The 20,639-nt window shown below is 44.7% G+C and overlaps 1 protein-coding gene across 3 annotated transcripts in view; it reads right to left on the bottom strand.

The window, feature by feature from the left end:
* ASAP1 (ArfGAP with SH3 domain, ankyrin repeat and PH domain 1) overlaps positions 1–20,639 on the bottom strand; it is a 318,997-nt gene that overhangs the window by 50,001 nt on the left and 248,357 nt on the right. For all 3 annotated transcript variants that reach the window (XR_003793517.1, XM_029222664.1, XM_029222666.1), the window contains exons 12-14: positions 20,320–20,389; positions 3,946–4,033; positions 1,844–1,892 (exon numbers count right to left, since the gene is read on the bottom strand). Coding sequence is in view for 2 of the 3 variants with exons in the window: in XM_029222664.1 (XP_029078497.1) it covers positions 1,844–1,892; positions 3,946–4,033; positions 20,320–20,389 (207 nt within the window). In the remaining variant the exon portion in view is untranslated. The remainder of the gene's footprint in view (positions 1–1,843; positions 1,893–3,945; positions 4,034–20,319; positions 20,390–20,639) is intronic.

The following is a 20,639-nucleotide window of genomic DNA, read 5'->3' as shown; positions in this document are numbered from 1 at the left end:
TTTCTGCTATGAAGCAGAAAACCCAACAACTGTTCAGGAATGGAGGGGATGGGGTGGGCATTTAATACCTTTTAAGTTAAATAATATTTTTTCTATCAGTAGTCTCAAGTTATAAACTAGAAATTGTTCTCTTAAAAACAAGTCAAGAATCTGGGTTCCACAGGGCAGATCACTGTGCACTTAACAGCAGCAGCAATGATGATGCTGGAGTTTTCACTTGACTACAGAAGCCTCTATTTTGCTTTCCTTAGGCATCCTGAGATTTTGGCTATCTGATATTACCAGTATCTACTACGTGCCACATACTTATAATTTCTGAAATATAATCCTCCAACAAGCCTCTGAGTTAGAGTTTACAATGCTTTAGAGAAACAGAAGCCTATAGAGAGATTCAGGGACTTGTCCAAGGCCCTAGAGTGGGACTGGCGTCAGACTGGGAAAAGGAAACAGTTCTGTTAACACCCTTTTTTCAGAGTTCCTTTTCTTATGCCACATTTGCCTCTTTATTTGAAAACTCCTGACAAAGAAATTAAAAACGTTTGCCATGATAATCTGAAAATACATATTTAAAGTACAATTCATTTTCTGGAGGAATAATTCAAATTTGGTGAAATGGCTACATTTCAAAAGGGTCAAGAATTAAAGCAACTATTTCTGCCAATTCTTCAAAAAACTTTAAAATTATTTTAAAGTAACAGGCATACAAAAAAGTATTAAGAAACAAAATAGTGCATAACGGTGTTTTAATACTTTAAAAGTCACTTTGAGTTTACAGGAGTAAAAAAAAAAAAAACAAACGGGCACTGTATGAGAAGCTTTACACATTTGACCTCAAGCCTCAAAATCCTGCAAGCGAGGGCTAGAACCCATCTTACTGACAAGAAGGCCGAGGTGGGACGAACTTTCCAAGGTCACAAAGTCACTACCGGGCAGATTCTGGACTAGAGTCAAGTCTGCCTGCCTTTAAACATGCAGCTGCTCTTCTGTAGTACCTGCCTCCTTCCACAGCGAGATGAGAAAGGATTTCTCTGTTCAATTCACTGGACACTTTCACATGAGAAAACAACTCAATGAGGCAGTGAAAATTCCTCCGTGTAACTTGGAGGAAAATAAACATCTTTCTGTGCAGGATGCCAGGACGTCTTCATCAAAACCAAGTCCCCCCCCTCCCATCACTACCACCAGCACCCAGAGAGAAGGCAAAAGGTATGAACTGCTTGAACACTGAATAACCCCCCCCAAGGGCAGATGGTGGGACTAGAAATGGAGAAGGCACAGTCCTTGTCCTCCAGAAGCTCTAGGCGGGCTTCCCTGGTGGCGCAGTGGTTGAGAGTCTGCCTGCCGATGCAGGGGACGCGGGTTCGTGCCTGGTTTGGGAGGATCCCACATGCCGCGGAGCGGCTGGGCCCGTGAGCCATGGCCGCTGAGCCTGCGCGTCCGGAGCCTGTGCTCCGCAACGGGAGAGGCCACAGCGGTGAGAGGCCCGCGTACCGCAAAAAAAAAAAAAGATATAAAAAAAGAAGCTCTAGGTCTCCAGAGGGCTTGGGCTGAGCCAGGGGATCCAGAGGGGTGTGAAGTGGGTGCGGGGCAGGAGGGAGGGAGCAAAACCCCCAGGGCGGTGTGGCTTCAGCAGAACCTTGCAGGGGGCACCTGAGTTTACTGAGCACCCTAGACAGAGAGGAGAGACACATGGGAAGGCCCAGAGGTGAGAAATAACCACCAGGATTCTCAGTAAAAAAAAAAAAAAAAAAAAAAGAAAACTTAAAGGTATACTGTACAGGACAGAGATGCTTTTTCAATGTAAGGCATTGAAATAACGTGCCGTTATTTCAGAACTACTTACGCTACATAATCCTGCTCATCTTCTGCCTGAAAGTGATACGTCCTATTATCTAAAATACAAAAAAAGAGAAAAAAGCAAAACCTTAGAAAGCAGAATACCTTAGGTATTAATGCAAATTTTGAAAGTTCCTGGGGGGTGGGGAACACATTAAAAGCAGGATTTTAATATAATTTTATTTTTGCAACATTTTGTTTTAGCAGTTACACGAGTCACTTTGTCAATATAATTCTTCTGAAGGGCAACAAGAATACAACAAAATAACTGCGAATGCCACGTGAATGCCTAGCACTTCTTTTGAAAAACAAGTGGGAAGGGGGACGGGTCCCTACCTGGTCAAGTGGATCTCGGTGACAAATCGGAGAGCGCTACCTGCGAACTCAGTATTCTACTTTTCCTTTTCAGTTTCCCTTTCACTGGCTTTCCTTTTTAAAAAATTCCTTTCCAGAAACGATAAATGACTCACAGGGCAGCCCTGACAAGCAGGCACATCCTGCCCCAGGCTCCTCTCTGGTTGAATCAGGCTGCAGGGAAGAAGGGCTCAAGCCTTGCTGGAGGATCATCCTCAAGCTGCGACTCAGGTAAGGAGAAGGCAGCTTAACTTGGATACTTTGGGCAGGTGTATACGAGGGAAGCTCTTCCTTAAAATGTGGGATCTGCTACAATGTTTCTACATACTGAGGTCGACTTTACTTACTAGCCCGTCACTCACTATATGACTGGCTCCAGGGTAGGCCCCCCTCCCCATCTCCCTGAGAGAGAGGAACACGCCACAGGTACTAGAGCCCAAGCGTCTCGGCTGAATCCCTGCTTTACCACTGTGAGACCTTATGTAAGTTGCTGAACCTCTCTGAGTCTCAGGTTTTTCTTCTGTGAAACAGGAAACTGACAGGGCTTTTGAGAGGTTTGCCCATGTTTATAACGCACCTGGCACATATTAGACATTCAATAATTACTATTAATAACATATGGATTCTCAAATCGAGGGGTTCTTAACTTTTGAAGTCACAGTATAATTCCAACTTTTCGTATTTCTCATCAGTAACCCAAGAAGTCTCACGGTCATAAAAACCATGGGAAATCTGAACTTCAGTAAGTGCTGTAGAATCCAGTTTAGACTCCACCCAGAGTCTCACAACTGAGTCCATCTTTTGGGCTGGGACTGTTTGTTCCATTCTCAGGACTACATCACAAGGATTTCAAGGGACAGGAAAGTACTTTTGTGCTCTACACACACAGATCATAGGCTGTTGGTTGGCCTGTCCTGTGGGGCTCTATAGAGAAGGATGAACACTGAAGGTCAGTGCTGGAGGATTTCAGAATATTTGTGAGTCACTTCATCGGCACTGCCATCCTCTTGCTTTACAAAGAGATGTCCCCTCAGCTACCGTGAACACCCATGGGACTAGTGAAAGCACAGGGAGCCAGACTGGAGGAAAACAATCTCCCCTCACTCTGAAGACTGTGAGAATACAGGCCATCAGTTGGGGGGGGGGGGTCACTGCGCAATCTCATCACAAGAGAAAAACACACTCTGACCCGTGGAATAAGACAGTGACAGAGCACAGTGTCATTGATTCATGAAGTCAGAAGGCAGTTCTGCTTGGAAGCAGGGAAATGGTTTTTCCTTCCAGGGCTTGATTCTGCAAATCAGCTGGACAGACACAGTGGCACACCTGTGTTGTCAAGTCTATGTCTGCGCATCTCAACCACAGCTACGCATCAGAATCACCCAGGGACTTCTTAAAAAACACCTATGTCTGGGCCTCACACCAAAGACTGATTCAGCAGATGTAGGAGAGAAATGGGAGTGTGCTTACAAAAATCCTTCCAGGGGGATAAAGCTGTGTACTTGTGGCCAAGAACTGGTCTGGTTTATGGCACAAATCTAGATTCTACTCCACTGCAGTCAGATCTGACACAGTTTTGCCTTCCCACCTGCAGGTGGGCTCCGTGCAGAGAGGCCCAGGGCTCTTCTCAGAGCTGCGTGGGCAGTACACACAGCAAGGAGCCCTCCTTGGGAAAGCTGCGGTTTCCAACCTAGAGAACGGGAATAGGTTGGTGGCAGAATGCACAGTAACTGACTCGGGAGAAAACGGACTCACGTGATATCAGGTCAAAAGACTTCTTGTCCTCGGCATTCGGTTTCACCTGACAGGTGAGGAGGTTCAACTTGGCGGGTTGCCTGTTAGACTGGACACAAGACGAAAGGGAGAAGTTACGGGCAGCATCGGCTGTTCCCCACAGGCCCAGTGCCCGTGGGGCAGGTGTGCAGGGTCATGATAAATTTGATACGGTCTAATTCACCCCACCGGAATTCTGAATCTCATTAAAGAAGGGGGAAAAAAATGTTAGGTGGCCTACTAAATGTCTTTTAACTGTGTATAAACATCCTGGTTACTAATCAGAATGGAATCGAGATAATCCATCTCGCTTTCAGTGAAGAGTGGGTATGACCCATGGAAATGTGCCTTTCTGGAACCTACACATATACAAGCTCGAAGAGTTGGCACTTTTCACTACTGTATCTTCCTGTGAAATTAGCTGAGTGTACTTTCTTCATTCACTCAAAATGACCCCAGTAACCAATCACCCCAAAGCCGGTGTCTCAGGCATCCACAAATTTTGGTTACAACACGAAATTTACACTACTTCTCCCAAAAGTACAAGGACAACTACTAGCGATGAGACACTGCTTAACGAGCCCCAAAATCTGGAGAGAGTGAAAGATGATGAGGATTTCCCATCACTTTCCAGTAGATCTCTTGGTCACACATATAATTCATACAGAGCCTGCAGTATCTAAATAGTCATGCTAATGTAGGCTTTACTTAAAAGGAGTCTTGCCACATAATCATTCTGGTCAAAACTCTTTCTTGCCCTCCTGCCCACATGTGTCCAAGATCACAGGCTGGCCAATGGTGAATGCCAGCTTCCGGAAGGAGCTGACCAAGGAGTGAAGTGCCTGAGTGCCTGGGCTGGGCTTTGCTTGAACAGAAGTCTGCGGAAATAAGCAATGAACTCTTTAGTCAGGCCTGCATGCCTACCCCAGCTGACAGTCATGATTCCGAAAATCTCCATGCCAGGAACACTTCCACCCACATCCGACTTAAGTCTTTAGGGAAAGCAGAGAGGGAGAGGGTAGAGACAGGTCCCATCAGTGGCTTATGACCAAGAATATTTCAACGACACGTGCTGAGCCTCTCACTCTCAATAATGGGCACCAGACACTTCATTTCCGTTTACCTTCCTGTGCTTCCTGGACAACTTCTGAGATCCTCCTCTGTGGTTTCAAGGAGATTAGACACAGAAAGCAACACGTTTTGTCCTGAGTCTATCTGTTCTCAAAGCAAGCTCTCTGGCGGGGGGGGGGGGGGGAGGTGCGAGACCCCCAGGGATTTCATATTCTTTGCATGTACATGTGACTTAGACATGGAAACCAGAAGTAAAGTCCTGTACAGGACGGTTTTGCCTAAGAGAAACCAGGGCTCGGGAAAGGATTCCTGTTCTATAGACCGGCTGCCAAACCCAGGATGGGGAGGCAGAAGGTTGCGGGCCTGAAACGTTTTCTTAGATTAGACCTGACGTAGGGTTGCTAAAGGCCCCCCGTCTCCAAAACCAGCAGCTGCAACCACAGACCTTGGCTGGGTCCATTGTAAAACGAACTGTTTAGTCCCTCATCTTTTGGGGTGTTGATAAAATCGCTGGATTTCCCATATGATCGACAAAGACATCCGACAGGCTGGAAAGGTAGCGAGCCTGGTTAACGGTGAGACTTTGTAGAATACCACGTTCCGGTCTGGCATCCACGTTTAAAGGAGGTGCAGAAAAGCTTAGGGAAGATCAACAGATGATTAAAGGAGTGGAAAATGGGAACTCTGAAGATGGTTTAAAGGCATCATTTAGTCAGAGGAAAGAGGGTGAGGAGTGACTTAATCATGGTCTACAAGGTCGTGAAGCGTTGTTATCGGGGAAGGTCTGCAGCTGTTTTCCATTTGCACAGAACTCAAACTGTCGAAGACTTGAGCCAGACGTGAGGAAGGACTTCCCAAGTTTAAGTTGATTATGCATAATAAGAGGTTTCAAGTTTCTTAACCTAAGTAGAGAAATCTCTTTGAAAACCTTAAGAATTTTTGAGACACCATTCACATGTGAATGTGACAGAGGGTTACCCAGATGATTTCTTTTTTCTTCCCGAATGTTTGTGACTCCACAGCTTCTGAACAACCAACGTATACAACCAAGTAACAGAGACAAAATTTTTAAAAAGGGAAAAATATTCAGTTAAGTATCAACCGATCCTGGAAAACGAAATAGCACCATTCACCTCTCATTTCAAAGCATGGGCTACTTCCAAGTACATTACCAGAAAGCTTCTGATGACAAGGGTTTTGTACAGTTTAAGTCACTGCATGATTGACCCACAACTTCAGTGACAATGACATGTGACACTCCCTTGGAAGCTTGTCAAGTCTGCTGGACTGACATCTGCCACGTCAACATGAACTTCACTTGACACAGACATGTCTTGCCTATACATAATATTCTCCCCCCAAATGGCAGTGAGACAAAGGACCTATCACCCCAAATGTGAATCTGAAGAGCAGAGAACACAATTTTCGACAGGTGAGGCAGCCGGTGTGGCCAGTACCGAGCCCAGGAACACCAGGAAGGAGAGCAGGATGCTGAAGCAGAGTACGTGGACCAAGGGACCAGAAAGCTCGGGATCACTAGTCATCACTGAAACCCCCGGTTTGTGTAACTTGCCAAAATGTCACAGTCCTTTCTCGACATTTAGTACTAATGTATAGGTATACCGATTAACGAAGATATAATCTGTCCCGGCGGTTCAGCAGACTAAAATCATAGTGAGACTAAATGACTCGCCCTGGGCTACAACACTGTGGAACAGTTTACGAACTGCTTTCATACTGTTTAAGTACAAGAAAGGATAAAAAGGAGAGGAAACATGTATTTATTGAGTCCTCACTGTTGGTGATTCCTACCACACTCTGAATGAAAAGCCCAGGCTGTGCCAGGACCTCCAAGCACCACCTCCAGGCTCCTTCTGACTTTGGCCCCTGCCTCTTGGCCTGCTGTTCTCCCTGCCGGGCGGTGAGGGGCACTGGCCTCCCAGGGACACCTCCTGCTCGCTCCCTCCAGGACTCTCCCAGTCGGCACCTCCCCAGAGGAGTGGTTCCTGGCCTGACCACCCTCCCTAGACTTCCTACCCCTTCGCACCCTGCTGTGTTTTCTTCCTGGGTCTTCTCACTCCTATTTACTTCTTATCTTGCTTCCCACTAAGGGCACACATTTTTCTGCAGCAGGCACTCAAATATTTATCAAATGAACGAATGCATTCCAGGGTCCTTACATATACTATCTCATGTATGACCTGTGAGGGAACTATTTTAAGTTTCTTTTACTAACTAAGATGAAGAAGCAGAGGCACAGAGAGGTTAACCAACTTTCCTAAAATCTCCTAGAAAGGAAGCAGCAGAGCCTGGAGCGGAATCCAGGGCTGAGTGGACCAAAGGCCCACTCTTCCTTCCTTTCTGCTTCCATGGCAAAGACAGCCACACAAAATCCCGCAGGAGCAGCCTGAAGCCCCAGCCCACGAGGACACCTCCTTCTGAGAATAAGGGTTACAAATAGAGCAAAGGTTCCAAAGATTAGCTTCTATTTTAATATCTTCTCAGGTCATTTGACTTTCAAAATTGACTCAAAGAGAAATTTTAGAAGCCTATTTGGAACACCTATTCACTTATTCATTGGAGAGGATGCCGATGACGCCTCTACCACATCTAAGCACATATGAAGAACAGGCGGTCTGTGCCGCCCAGCAGCTACGGGAAACAGACACGACCACTGGCCTAGGACGGGCCTGGTGCCCGGCGGGGCCCAGAGCCTGAGCTGGATTTCCATAAGGCTCCAGAGGCAGCCTCATCCCTGAGTGAGGGCTTAGAGGAGGGGCAGGTGCAGGCACCTGGGGGAATGCAAGGGACAAGGCGGTAGGTGATGCGGAAGGAGAAGCAGGGAGGGCGCTGCATGTGGTGCTAAGGACTCTTGTCCCATCCCAGGAGATCTGCAGTGCACTTGCATCCAGGGGGACAGCTGGTGGAGGAGGCCGAGAGAGTAAGACAGATGAGCAATGATGGGGGCCTGAATTAAAGCCAGGGTCATTGTACTGGGGGCCAGGGACTCAAGATACGGCAAGAAAGAGACTTTCAATAAATTATTCCCCAAGTAACCTCGACCTGGTATGCGGTTCTCCCAGGCTCTGCATCTGAACGATGAGTGAAGGGGCCCGCGGCCCCTGCAGGGTCCGCTGAGCAGCATCTTTCAAAAGCTACAAGTGCTCTACCCCAAATACAATTTTGATACCTTTCAAAAATGAAGATTGTTTTGGCTCTGTTCCCTGAAACTCTGAGGCTTGTCCTTATACAGGTTTTACTTTTCATTAAAAGAATGCATATTCACTGAGGAAACACTCGGAGCTAGACACAGTGCAAAGAAAAAACTGAACGTTACTTGTTAATCCCACTTTCACACCCAGAGACAGTCATTGTTAATACCGGATTTTAACAAGATACGGTGTGTGTGTGAAATGTCTGTTCTTAGAAAAAATGGGTTGGTTCAATTTGTATATACTGTTTTGCAAATTGCTTTCTCCAGTTAACATTATACAGAGAAGAGTTCATTTTTACACAAGCATGTGGCAAAGCCATTTGCAGGTTTTTGAAAATGTTTCCACTAGGGAAGCTCTGGACACGTTCCCTGCACAGAAGTGATGAAGGTATTAGCCCTGTGACGTAATGCTCTGCCACCCAAACTAGAGGATGCCGTTCAGCTAGGAAAGTCATCAGAAATGTGTGCACAAACAGAATGAGTCGATTCTGACGAATGTTTCTGCGTCTCCCGAAAGAAAAAACAAACACCACACGTTGCTCCTTAGACAGCTCGGCATGCACTGCGGTGAAGTGATTTTGCTGGAAGTGTGAAGTCGTTAGCGCAGGCATATTTCTGTGAGCAGAAAACAGCTGCTACTGGTATTAGTGTCCAGAAATGAAGTTATTTCTCCCCACCATCTTGCTGAATTGCTCTGCTTCACAAACAAGAAGTGAACATCATTAATTACTTGGGAAATAAGCCTGATCCAGCCAGGCTGAGCCTGCTGTGTAGATAGAAGTAAAAATAAAATAATAAAGCTCTCTGCACTCCCTAGGCTAACGCTTGTTAACACTGCTGTTCAGATTCTTACAGGCATTTCAATTTTTTGTTCAATAAATATTTATTTGGACACCTACCATGCCCTAGAGGGACACATACGTTTGGCACACAATCAACAACCACAATAACCCCCTGACAAGAAGTTAGGTACACAGTGAACACCTAGCACTGCAGAAAGAGCTTATCTCCAAAATTTTAGTATATTAAAACTTTGGCTTCTGGAAAGCATTTTGGTTTCTTTGGGGCAAGACAGCGTTTTCGTTTACTGAGCAACTAAACTACTCGATACTGTATATAAATTTTATTATTTCACTCTTGCAATACCCCTATGGGCTAAGTACAGTGACTGTACCCATTTTACACAAGAGAAAACCAAGGGTCAGGAAGGCGAAAATAAACTGACCAATGTTTTACACAAAGTAAAAAGCAAAGCTTGGATTCGAACAAATTTCTTCCCAGAGCTCTCCGCATTTATCACGCTGTTCCCCTGTCCAGACAGACCCTCGGGACATTTGCAGAGTCAGTGAAAACATCTTCTTTTTCCCTTTCTGGTTCTTCCTACCCTGGAATGGCCAGTTCCCTCCTTTCCCTTCCAGATCACTTAATACGCCTGAGAAGTCTCACTTATTCTCCACCTGTTCCACATTCCAAAATTACTATCTTGTGGCCACAATTAAAGCTCCCCCATCCGTTTAGTGAGCCTTCAGACAGCTCAGGGGAGAAGGAACTGATGACCAAACTGAAGCAATTCATCCTAGAGTATGATGACTAGGAATTCCCTCAAACCTCCCAACCATTTAAACCATAGGACCGATTTCTAGTTGGCAGAACGTGTGTGCATGTGCAAGAAAGATCTATTTACAAGTGGAGATTTTCTTGAAAATTTCTTATTGCAGTAATGAACTTGTCACGACTTCTAAGAGTATGTTCCACTCTAGAATCAACATATGCTGTAAACAGGAAAAAAAAAAAGAGGTTATCGGGGCTCCTGATTAAGAAGTGGGACTGATGTTACCTCATCCGACCAATGTGCTAGATATTCATCATTTAGTCATTTCCACAAACATTTACTGAGTGCCTACTATTTGCCAGTATATAATGTTTGGGCCAGTATAGAATTTTTTTTTTTGTGGTATGCGGGCCTCTCACTGTTGTGGCCTCTCCCGTTGCAGAGCACAAGGCTCCGGACGCGCAGGCTCAGCGGCCATGGCTCACGGGCCCAGCCGCTCCGCGGCATGTGGGATCCTCCCAGACTGGGGCACAAACCCGTGTCCCCTGCATCGGCAGGCGGACCCTCAAGCACTGCGCCACCAGGGAGGCCCCAGTATAGAACTTTTAAATTCCCATTTCCTATTTAACTGTAGTAACCACTTTAATCCTTCAATTTCACCCTCCCTTCTTCATCTAAGAATCAAGTCCAGAGGTTCCAACAATCTCTGCTCAACATGAAAGCAGGAGAGATTTATTTGGCAGTTCCTCAAAGCCCAGGCAGCATCAGCACCCTTGTGACACCCTTGTGATTCTGGAGTACTAGCCAAAAGGGGATGCCGGGTGCAATTCTTGGTCTTTAAAGCCAGAACGAGACACTGTCATAAATACCCGGCTTTCATGGAGCCACACTGAGGCTCCTGCTTGTTTGTCTGGAGCAATACAATGTTCTGTTAATTTACAAAAGCAATTTACTACTCATACTCTAAGGTACACGGCAGAGTGGAGAGAAAAACATAATTCTGGAGGCAATCAGACCCGGGTCTGAGTCTAGGCCCAGTCGTCCATCCTGAAGCCATGAGCTCTCCTGAGTCCCAATTCTTCTTGTCATAGAGAAGGGAGACAACGCCTTCTCCGCTGATAATGAAGCAAGGCAATGTCTGGACAAGTGTTGGTGCTCCCCCTTCAAGTGGGAGGTGGCACGGGCTCTAGAATTCAACTTCTTTGGTTCAAATCTGCGCAAGCACCTGCTGGTTGTGTGACTTTGACTTTTTCCCCTTAAAATGGAGGTAACGGCAACTACCTTGTGAGGCTGCTATGAAACTTAAGTGGGGAAACATGAAACTAGCATGGGGTGTGTGCTTAATGCATGGTAGTTACTGTTTTTATAGCTATTATTTCCCAAATATCTCCTCCAATGGCGTCCACATAGCTGACACCTAAGATTCTATACTGTCATCAACATCCCTCTAGATTAAGGCGGTATTCCTTGTTAAAAATGCAACCACCTCTGGGAGAGTTACCCGTTAAAGTCACCCAGGTTCAGAGAGAACACCAGATCCTGTCTGACAGGAGGGTTACAGAGGGTGAACTGAGGCTGTGTGCCATGGGCAGGGTGGAGGAAGGGGAAGCAGAGCGCCCTGGCTTCTGTATGAAAAGAGCATGCAAGCAAAGTGAGGGGACTCCAGACAGACAGAGAGGAACCGGAAGAGGGGGCTAAAGGGCCCAGAAACGCTGGGGACTCAGGAAATGGAGAGGAGCTTAGAGAGGAGCTTAGACCTGCCCACTGCTCTGATTTTATTGCTTCATCTATTAAAAGGACCCTCAACTAGAATAAAAAGGGAGGTAGGGAGACTCAGACTTCAAACTGGCCGAGTTCTGAATGAGGTCCACGCCAGTTCACAAACCTTACAGAAGTCCTTGAAATTGGCTGCAGGTTTCCACCTTACTACCCACCCCTCCTGTCTGTTTGTCCTTTTAAATTACACCACTGGCCAACAATGGGGGAGGGGCTCAGGGATTCCCCATCTGGCTGAGCGTCAGAATTACCTGGGAAGCAATCCTTGGGCTTCAGCACCAGACCAACTAAAACAGAACCTTTGAGAGTGAAGCCAGATGATTCTAACGTACAGTCAGGCCTGCAAATCACTGAATTCATTTAGCCAATTGCAGCCTCTCCCAATCACGCGTAATGATTCACTCAGGTGGAAGTGATATGGGTTTGTATCAGGAATACACTCTGTATCGATGCTGCTAATACATAATCTTGGGATTCAAACAGTGAAAAGGAGAAGCTCCTTCTCCAGGATTCAAATCAAGTAAAAATCGCTGCTGAATTTATTGTTTAGAAGAATAAACAACCTGTAAAACATAACCAGTTAGATTTCTAAACTCATATTTTATGGAACTTGAGTTTGGGAAGCCCTCTAATAACCGTCAATGTCGTCAGGTCTGTTATTTGCAATATGGCAGACGCCTACAGAGATATTCCACAGGGACCGCCTGAATTTTGGAAATAGTGCTGCTTATTTGTATGTCCAAATAACATTATCTGGGTGGAACAACTGTGTTCCTTTTGCTGGTCACTGTGACTATTTAGAAGATTCAACACCAGTGCCTTAGGACCTGAGGCTGCATTTTGAACTTGATTTATGAAAGTCAACTCTGGTCTTCTGTTTAAAAAAAAAGTGGGGGAGGAGAGGGAGCTCCATGTCACCAGGGCAGTGGGGTGAGGAGCTGACTGATGAGGTGAAGGAAAATGGCACCACCTGAAGCCGACGGAAGGGGCATAAAATAGAGAATTATTATTCCAATGGAGGAGGGAGAAATTCAAATAGGAATTAAAAACACTGGTCCAGGATGCTCTACAGAAATTTTTTATGGTTCTTGCTTAATTGTAATTTTTGTTATACCAACTATAAAGTATTTTTTAAGTTCATCCTTGAATTCTCTCCTTTTTTTTTTTTTTTTGCATCTAGACAGCAATAGCTTTTTTGCAGTACACGGGCCTCTCACCGTTGTGGCCTCTCCCGTTGCGGAGCACAAGCTCCGGACGTGCAGGCTCAGCGGCCATGGCTCATGGGCCCAGCCGCTCCGCGGCATGTGGGACCTTCCCGGACCAGGGCACGAACCCGTGTCCCCTGCATCGGCAGGCAGACTCTCAACCACTGCATCACCAGGGAAGCCCAGATAGCAATAGCTTTTAAAGAGTGTTTAATTAAACCTCCAAATGACTCTTGAAAGAGAGTAAGGAAAGTGATACCATTCTACCCATATTGGCTTCTCTTGGGTTCTCCGAACACGCTTTCTGTCCTCGGCACTTTGGACTGTCCTCTTCGCTCTGCGGGGACTGCTCCTCAGCAGGATCACTGCCATCTGCAGAGACGCCTTCCCTGCCCACACCAGTGGGGCTGCCCCTCTTATTTCCTATCCCAGCACCTGCTCACTTCTTTTACAGCACTTAGCCTTTGTTTACCCCAGGCTCCAAGAGCCCAGGGGCCACAAATTCACCACTGCTTCCATAATACCTGGCCTCGTGCCTGCTTAGAAAGGAATAAGACATCTTAATAAGCAAATTATACCCATTTTACATTGGAGAAAACTGAGGCTCCAAAGGCTTAAGTAACTTATCCAAGGTCCTACAGCTTGTACAGGAGTTTAAGCCCAGGTCTAATTAGCTCCAAAGTTTGTTCTTTTACAATTCACAGTGCTGCTTCTAATCACTGGGGGTAAGGAAAATAGTCTCTTCTTGTAGTGACAATGGAAATAAAGACGTGCAACTGGGCAGAGTCCAGAGTAGCCTCAGAAAGCAGTAGAGGCCAATCACAGAAATCAGGTTATTAAGCACACTTCGAGGCAGGGAGCAGCCCACTGTGAACGGGCTTTCAGAGCATCTGTTGAAGCCCTCGCAGCTGAATGTTATCTTCAGGGCTCTGGAGAGCACAGAGAATAGTCCTTGGAAAATGTCTGTGGGTCTAAAGAGCCCAAGGACAGGGAGAGAGACATCAGATTCTTGCTTTAGTGCAATGCCCTGGAGATGTCAGGAGTGCTGTTCACCTCTAATAGGAAGAAATGAAATTCCTTTGAGAGGACAGGTGCCCCAAACCGGCTTCATTAAGTACCTCGAGGAGTAAGGAAATAGCAATACAAAGGAATTCCAATAAATCAAATTAAAATTGAGATGTTAACACATTAGGGAAGAAGATAATAGTAATAGCAATGATAATAGCTGACAATTATTTAGTGTTACTTCCGACCCACATTGTGTTCTAATTCCTTATAATCAATGAACTCGTTTCATCTTTACACACACCTATGAATCCGGCAGTACTGTGAGGGACTCGTGTCATCTGGACTCCAGTCATAGCAGTCTGGCCCCATGGTGCTGGATGCTGTCACCCCACCTCAGCTCAGCCAGATCATGAGACTAATTATTAGGTCTACCAGACACTTAGTGGGGTCCAGGCTCTACAAAGCTTTAAATGCATCATCTCATTTAATTCTCACAACACTGAAAGACAGGTACTGTTAGTATCCTATTTAACAAATGAGGAGTAAAATTAAGTACCTTAAAAGCCACACACAATAAGTAGCTGAAGAGGCACTGAATTCCAGGTTGACTCAGAGGGCTATGCTCTGGATCTCATCCTCCTAAAACGTGCAGCCCACCAAGAATCATCTAAAGAGGCTCCGCCTGGTCCGGTTCAGTTGGCTTCTCAAACTTTTAGAGTAAAAACCAAACCTTAGTGGACTTCTGTGTGATACTGAAAGCATTGTTACTGTTGAGAAAGGAGTGGCTATGAATTTAATGATTGTTACAGTGTTAATCATAAGAGCATCTGCAGGCATTTAAAGAATGTATGACTTTAAAAAATCAGTCTTCATATTCAAAGATAAGTTCGTGGACCCCCTGTAACATCTCCATGACCCCGACTCCTCTGCTCCCCACTCCTGGAAACCCTTAGAGCTGTCTTTACCCTGAGACCCTATGATTGACTGAACAACAAGGTAAGGAGTTTCATTCCAAAGAACTATTCTTCATAGACCTTTCAAAGACCTCACGACAAACTGGCATCGGAGGAAAGGCCTATCATGTAGTAGAAAGAGAACTGGCTTTGGGGTCTGAAAACTGGTTCAGCTACTTACAGACTATGTGACCCTGGGCATGGGATTTAATCTCTCTGAGCCTTACTTTCTTCATCTACGAAATGCAACTTCATTCAAAAAGTATTCACTGAGCACTAACTACATGTCAGGCAGTGTGTTAGTCACTGGGAATTCAAAGGTGAGTAAGACATAATTTCCACCTCCTAAGACCTTCCAGACTAGTGAAAAATGAAGACCGTGAACCACCCCTGCAGGTGTAGGCAGAAGACTGAGTGCAGGGCACGCTCTCAATGCTCAATAAATGGCAGTCATCTTTCTTTTGCCAACCCATATTTGAACCATATGTGACACTGGGGTTAATAAATTCGGGAAGGGTTTTTGAGAAGCAAAGCTTCTTATACTCTTGAAATTAATTTTTCAGGATTATTATAATAAAGTAATATTTCACCTATAATTCATATACTTTCTTTGATAATTTGTTTTATTATATACTATATATATATTATATATTATATATTATATACTATATTATATACTATATATATTATATATATATTATATATATATACTATATATATTATATACTATATATTATATACTATATACTATATACTATATTATATACTATAATGCTTATAGTAAAAAAAGTAATACAAGGGTACAGAAATTTATTTGCAATAGTTTAGTGGTTTGATATAAACACTTTTATCCTTAAGCTTTGAGGCAGACTAAAATGTTTGCCATAGATTTGTTAGAATTAGCGTTTTGAAATGCAAACATCATGTCCTGCGCTGAGCAGATACTAGATACTATCAATATTATTGTTACAGCAGATTCAGAGATTCTCACTGAATTTGATTCCCAAAGTGCTGGACTACTTTAAACAGTAAACTAAAAAAAAAAAAATGTTATGTCTTTGAACAGGTACATGAAGCAATGAATTTGTAGATGAAATCTTCTAGGGATGGGAGCAAATCTTGCAGGCGTACGCAAAGTGGAATTCTTCCTAGAACAGTAAGTTGGAGGGATGAATGGCCCCTGGAGCAGGTCTCGCATATGTGGTTAAGCCAACAGACCACAGCTCATTAATCTAAATGCATACCCGACCCTTTCCTGGTCAACCTGACAAGAACAACCTGCAAAAGTGACTGGGGCCCTTCAAGAAGCAGGAATTCCCCTGTGTTAAGGGGTCCCAAACAAAGGCCCTATATTTTCTGACAAAAAAGTTCGTTTATCCACTTTTCCAGTGATCACTGAATTCCATATGTTTTCCCAGGAAACTGCTGGCCCTGACTTTCAACCTGATTCTAAGTGATCAGTGGTGTTTGTAAAGTCTGGAGAAGCCAGCTAGAGCTGGCTACAGAGATCTTTCTGTGGGAGCAGGTTATGTGACTACAAAGTGATATAACTGGCAGCAAAAAAGTGTGGCCTAAAGCCAGTGAAAAGTGGGGAACAGGTTAACACAGACCAGTGGGAGGCAGTCAGAAATTAGGTGGAGAATCCCATTTCCCTCTGGGCTGCTCCGGGGGCAGGAGAGGTAGACCCACAATTTCCAACGTTTATAGCAGGAGAGGCCAACTAACTGTCAATAGGTTTCAGTACCGCCAGCAATATCTGAGGAGGTTAACACTAACAGCAACAACTCCTAGGAACTGTGGCCCACACACAGCATGGTATCTCATTTAATCCTTACGAGCCCCTTTAGGAGTTAAATATTTTTCTCAAGGTCACATGGTCAATGGCGAAGCTGGGATTCAGACTCAAATCTGACAGATGCCACAGTCCATTCTCTTAGCCACTAAACAATGCCACTGATGTGATGTCTGCTGTTGATTAGAGCCTTAAGGAAGCATAGAAACAGCTGACTTGGCCACAATGACGTGTTTGGCAGGAAAGAAAAAGGGAGGGTGGAAGAGAACGTATGTTTTTATTTTCAGCATACTGCCCAAGGCCACGTAAACTACACGTGAGCAGTGCCTCTGACTCGCTGGATCATCTTTGTGATCTCCCACAGCAGGTTCTTAAGAGAAGCAAATCGATGGAATAGGATAAGGCCATTACGTAACTTGTCAGAACGCTTACTCAGGACTGTCACGGCCAGACGAATCCCAGGCAAGAAGAACGTGAAGACAGGGCGCACACAGCAACTTTTTAACTAAAAGCTCTGGATCCACATAAAGTCAAATGGTTGGAAATGTTCACTTTAGCACATTTAACCTGAAGAATACTTCCCGGGGGTGGAGAAGTCCTAACATTCCCCTGGAGCCTCTCTGTTTTTTACGTCTGCTCTTGCACAAGATTTAGACCCAACTCAGAGGGTCACACTGCTTACACCTAACTCAGCTAATAAGATCAGACACTATTAGACATGAGTTGGGCTCAGGAAAGTGACTTGAAGGCCAGGCACCATCACATTCAGGCAACTGAGGACCACATGTTCCATCTATACCTTACAGCGCAGCAGCTGGAATGCCTCTTGGGACTCCAGCGACTTGAAGAGCACTGTTCTGACTGCTGCAGGCCTAAGACCACCCTGGATGCCTTTGGGACTCGCCCCGAGGTAGGTCCACCTTGCAGTTGCCCAAGAGTATAGGATACCTGACCCAAGACAGGCCACACTGAGGTTCTGATCACAAAACTGCAGGGCTGCCTGTACTGTACTGTCCTTATAATAAATGAATAATATGAATCACCGCTCAGGGGTCACGTCCTGTTTCAGGCCATCAGAGAATCCCAGTTGGCACATACAGGCACATGCCTCTCGCAAACACTGACTCTTAGGCAGTTTGCGACTCCTCTCGCAAACACTTAACCCCGTTCAGGGCTGTGTCCTGGGACCCCACGCTGGGGAGGAACTGGGGTTGCAGGTGAGGGGGAGTTAACGTCCGGGTGTGTGGAGTCCCAGCCTGCACCAGATTCCCAGCCGTGCCATTTGTTAGCTGGGTAACCTTGGGAGGTGAACTTCTCTGAGCCCCGGCTCCCTCATCTGTAAGATGGAGATAACAACCTCACCTCTAACTCAGGGTTGTTGAGGATTAAATGTTAGCACGCATTAATCAAGGCGCTGGTGGCACGTGGTAAGCATTCCAAAAACATTAGCCACCAGGAAGACAATGATGAGATGGGATGATAGCAGTGCTTTTGAAAAGTCAAAGTTAGATGGTGGGAATCTGCACTGTCACACAGGGCTAGAATGGAGACGGTTTCATCATCTATGGAATAGGAGTAACAGAAGCTAATAATAATGTAAGACGGGCTGTGGTAATGTGCTCAGAGCAAGGAGTGCCCAGCCCAGGGTGTACACTCAGGAAGTGTTATCTATTCCCTTAAGTGGTTCTGATCTTGGATCATGTGATCAGAAACCTTTATGACACAGCCCCACAAGTATTTTAATCACCAAAATAATGAGTAGGGTCAGTCCCTCCTTAGCCAACAAACCATTAAGCCCTCACAGAGGCTTTAAGAGTGAAATCCTAGCATTTGCCAGTTGTGGGACTTGGGCAAGATACTTAAACCCTCTTAATAACAGATTTATCTGGTAGCTTGTGGCAACAATTACATACGGTAATCTGTATAAAGCATTTTCTATAACTGGGCTCATAGTAAGTGCTTACTTAACATCAACTAATGTTATTACTGTCAGAAGTTCTTCATAGGACTCGTTTCCTAAGGTTAACTGTGTATGGAATTAAACATAAGCAGGTCAAAGTTATCTCATTTTCCGCTTGTGTATCTTTGATGCCTAATCCAGCACGTGGCAGAGTGGAAGCTTATTAAAACATTGCTGAATAAATGACTAACTCTTAGACAGCCTGAGTGATAATTACTAACTGATCTAAGTCTGCCAGCAGGATTTCTGGTATCAGATGGGTGGCTTGTCCCAACTGGCATGATAGTTAAAAATCTCAGCTGGGCTGTCTGAGGGAAGCTGAAGACCTCTGAGGAATCAGCCCAAGGTTTCTGCAGGAGGAATAGGACAGAGAGGACATAACTGCTCAAGTTGCATAAAGGCCAATAATTTTTAAGATGCATGTATAACCAACTACCTGGAAGGGTTTGGCCACAGGTGTGTACCGACCACATTCTGTGTCAAGGTCTGTTAAGGGGCTGAAGGGAGACGAACAGGACCTGATTACGTGCCCTGGGGAGAGTGCAGCCTGGAAGGGGCGTAAGGCCCAATGCTAGACAGACCCAAGCCTGAGTTTCCAACTCTGCCAGTTACCAGCCAAGTCATGGTGCTTCTCTGTGCCTTATTTTCTTCATCTGTGAAATGAAGATTATAATACCACATGGGCTGTGGGGAGGACTAAATGAAATAAACTTTATGAAGTATCTGGCACGAGGAAGTGCTTAACAAGTGGCACTTCCTTTCCTCCTCCACAGAGGTAAATCTAAGCCAGTGTAATAAATGCTCATCCCTTGTTTCTACTATCCTGCTAGCAGTTAACTGCTTACAGAACTGAAGAGTATCACTCGGCACGGGATACTGAGCTCTAACTATAAGCCTCTCCAAGCTGGGATCACTGGATTAAACCGCATGCACCTCTGTCAAGACTCTTGCTACACTTTGCTGTTTCCATTCCTACTTGTCACATCTTCCACGATAATCTTTGCATCTTTAAGATTAAAAAAATTTTTTTTGCTATTTTTAAAAGGGCAAAATAGTAATTCCTTGTTTTACTGTGCATGTCTTTGACTACCACCAAGACTGAACCTTTTTGACAAGTACAGGGATTTTGTTGATACTGGAACTTTTAGTTGGAAATGGGTGATACGAAGCATAAAAATAAAAATTCTGATAGACTGTAAGTATAACTACATAATATATAGGTATACAACAATCTGAAGGGAAACAGAATGTAAATGTTAGTAACCTGGCTTTATTATTTTCCACTTTCTATTAGATTGCCTTTATTCCTAAAATAAGGGGAGTCATAATTGAGGAAATTTCAGTATTCCACTGTTTTATTTATATATGTTTTAATCCTTTAGCATACTGAGGGGCTTTTTGAGTAATTTAAATAAATAGTAACAATAAAAAAAAAGATTGAACAGTGTAACACGTATTGTTTCATTCCCTACATTACTTTTTCATGTATAGAACACAACACCCTCTGCCATCTTTATAATTCAGAAAACTTTAGGTTTTTCAGAACAACCAGTAATACTTCCCCAAAGATGAGATTATAAAGTAAAAGAATACCTGATTCAGTTTCAGGGAGCAGAAGACAAAAAGTTGTGGCGGAGCAAGAGATGAAGCAGGAAGAAAGGACCAATTTCTTTTGTAAAGGAATATCCTAACCCCCCGACCTAATCCATACATTAAAGGCACCTGGGGAAATTTTCACGGCTGGTTACAGCACGTGTTTGCTTTCCAGTCCACGTGGCCAGAAGGCATCAAAGACACAGCTTGGTAAATTACCAGACACACTTACTGTGGCATGGGAGATGGTCAGAATCCCGTTCTTGACGGAGCACTTCCTTCTCTGCCACACTTTCCGGATCCTAAGGAGGGAGTCAAACACAAGCTGATACAGTACCTGGTTCACGTAACTATCGTAACACAGTTATGATGTATAACAGTCATTACCAAAAAACCCCAACCCCAAACCAAAAACCACACAAACCAGAAAATTTTGGTTGCCTTTTATTATCCCAGGTGGAGGGTAATTCAGACTAGTGGGCATGCACAAGGATGCTCATTATAGCACCGTTTTTGATAGTGAAAATGGGAAACAAGAGAAACAATAGAAAT

Source organism: Monodon monoceros, unplaced genomic scaffold, assembly GCF_005190385.1.
Source record: "Monodon monoceros isolate NGI ecotype Baffin Bay Population unplaced genomic scaffold, NGI_Narwhal_1 Super_Scaffold_14, whole genome shotgun sequence".
Lineage (NCBI taxonomy): Eukaryota > Metazoa > Chordata > Mammalia > Artiodactyla > Monodontidae > Monodon > Monodon monoceros.
Note: the sequence above shows the minus strand (reverse complement) of the source record. Positions and strands in the feature narration are given on the sequence as shown.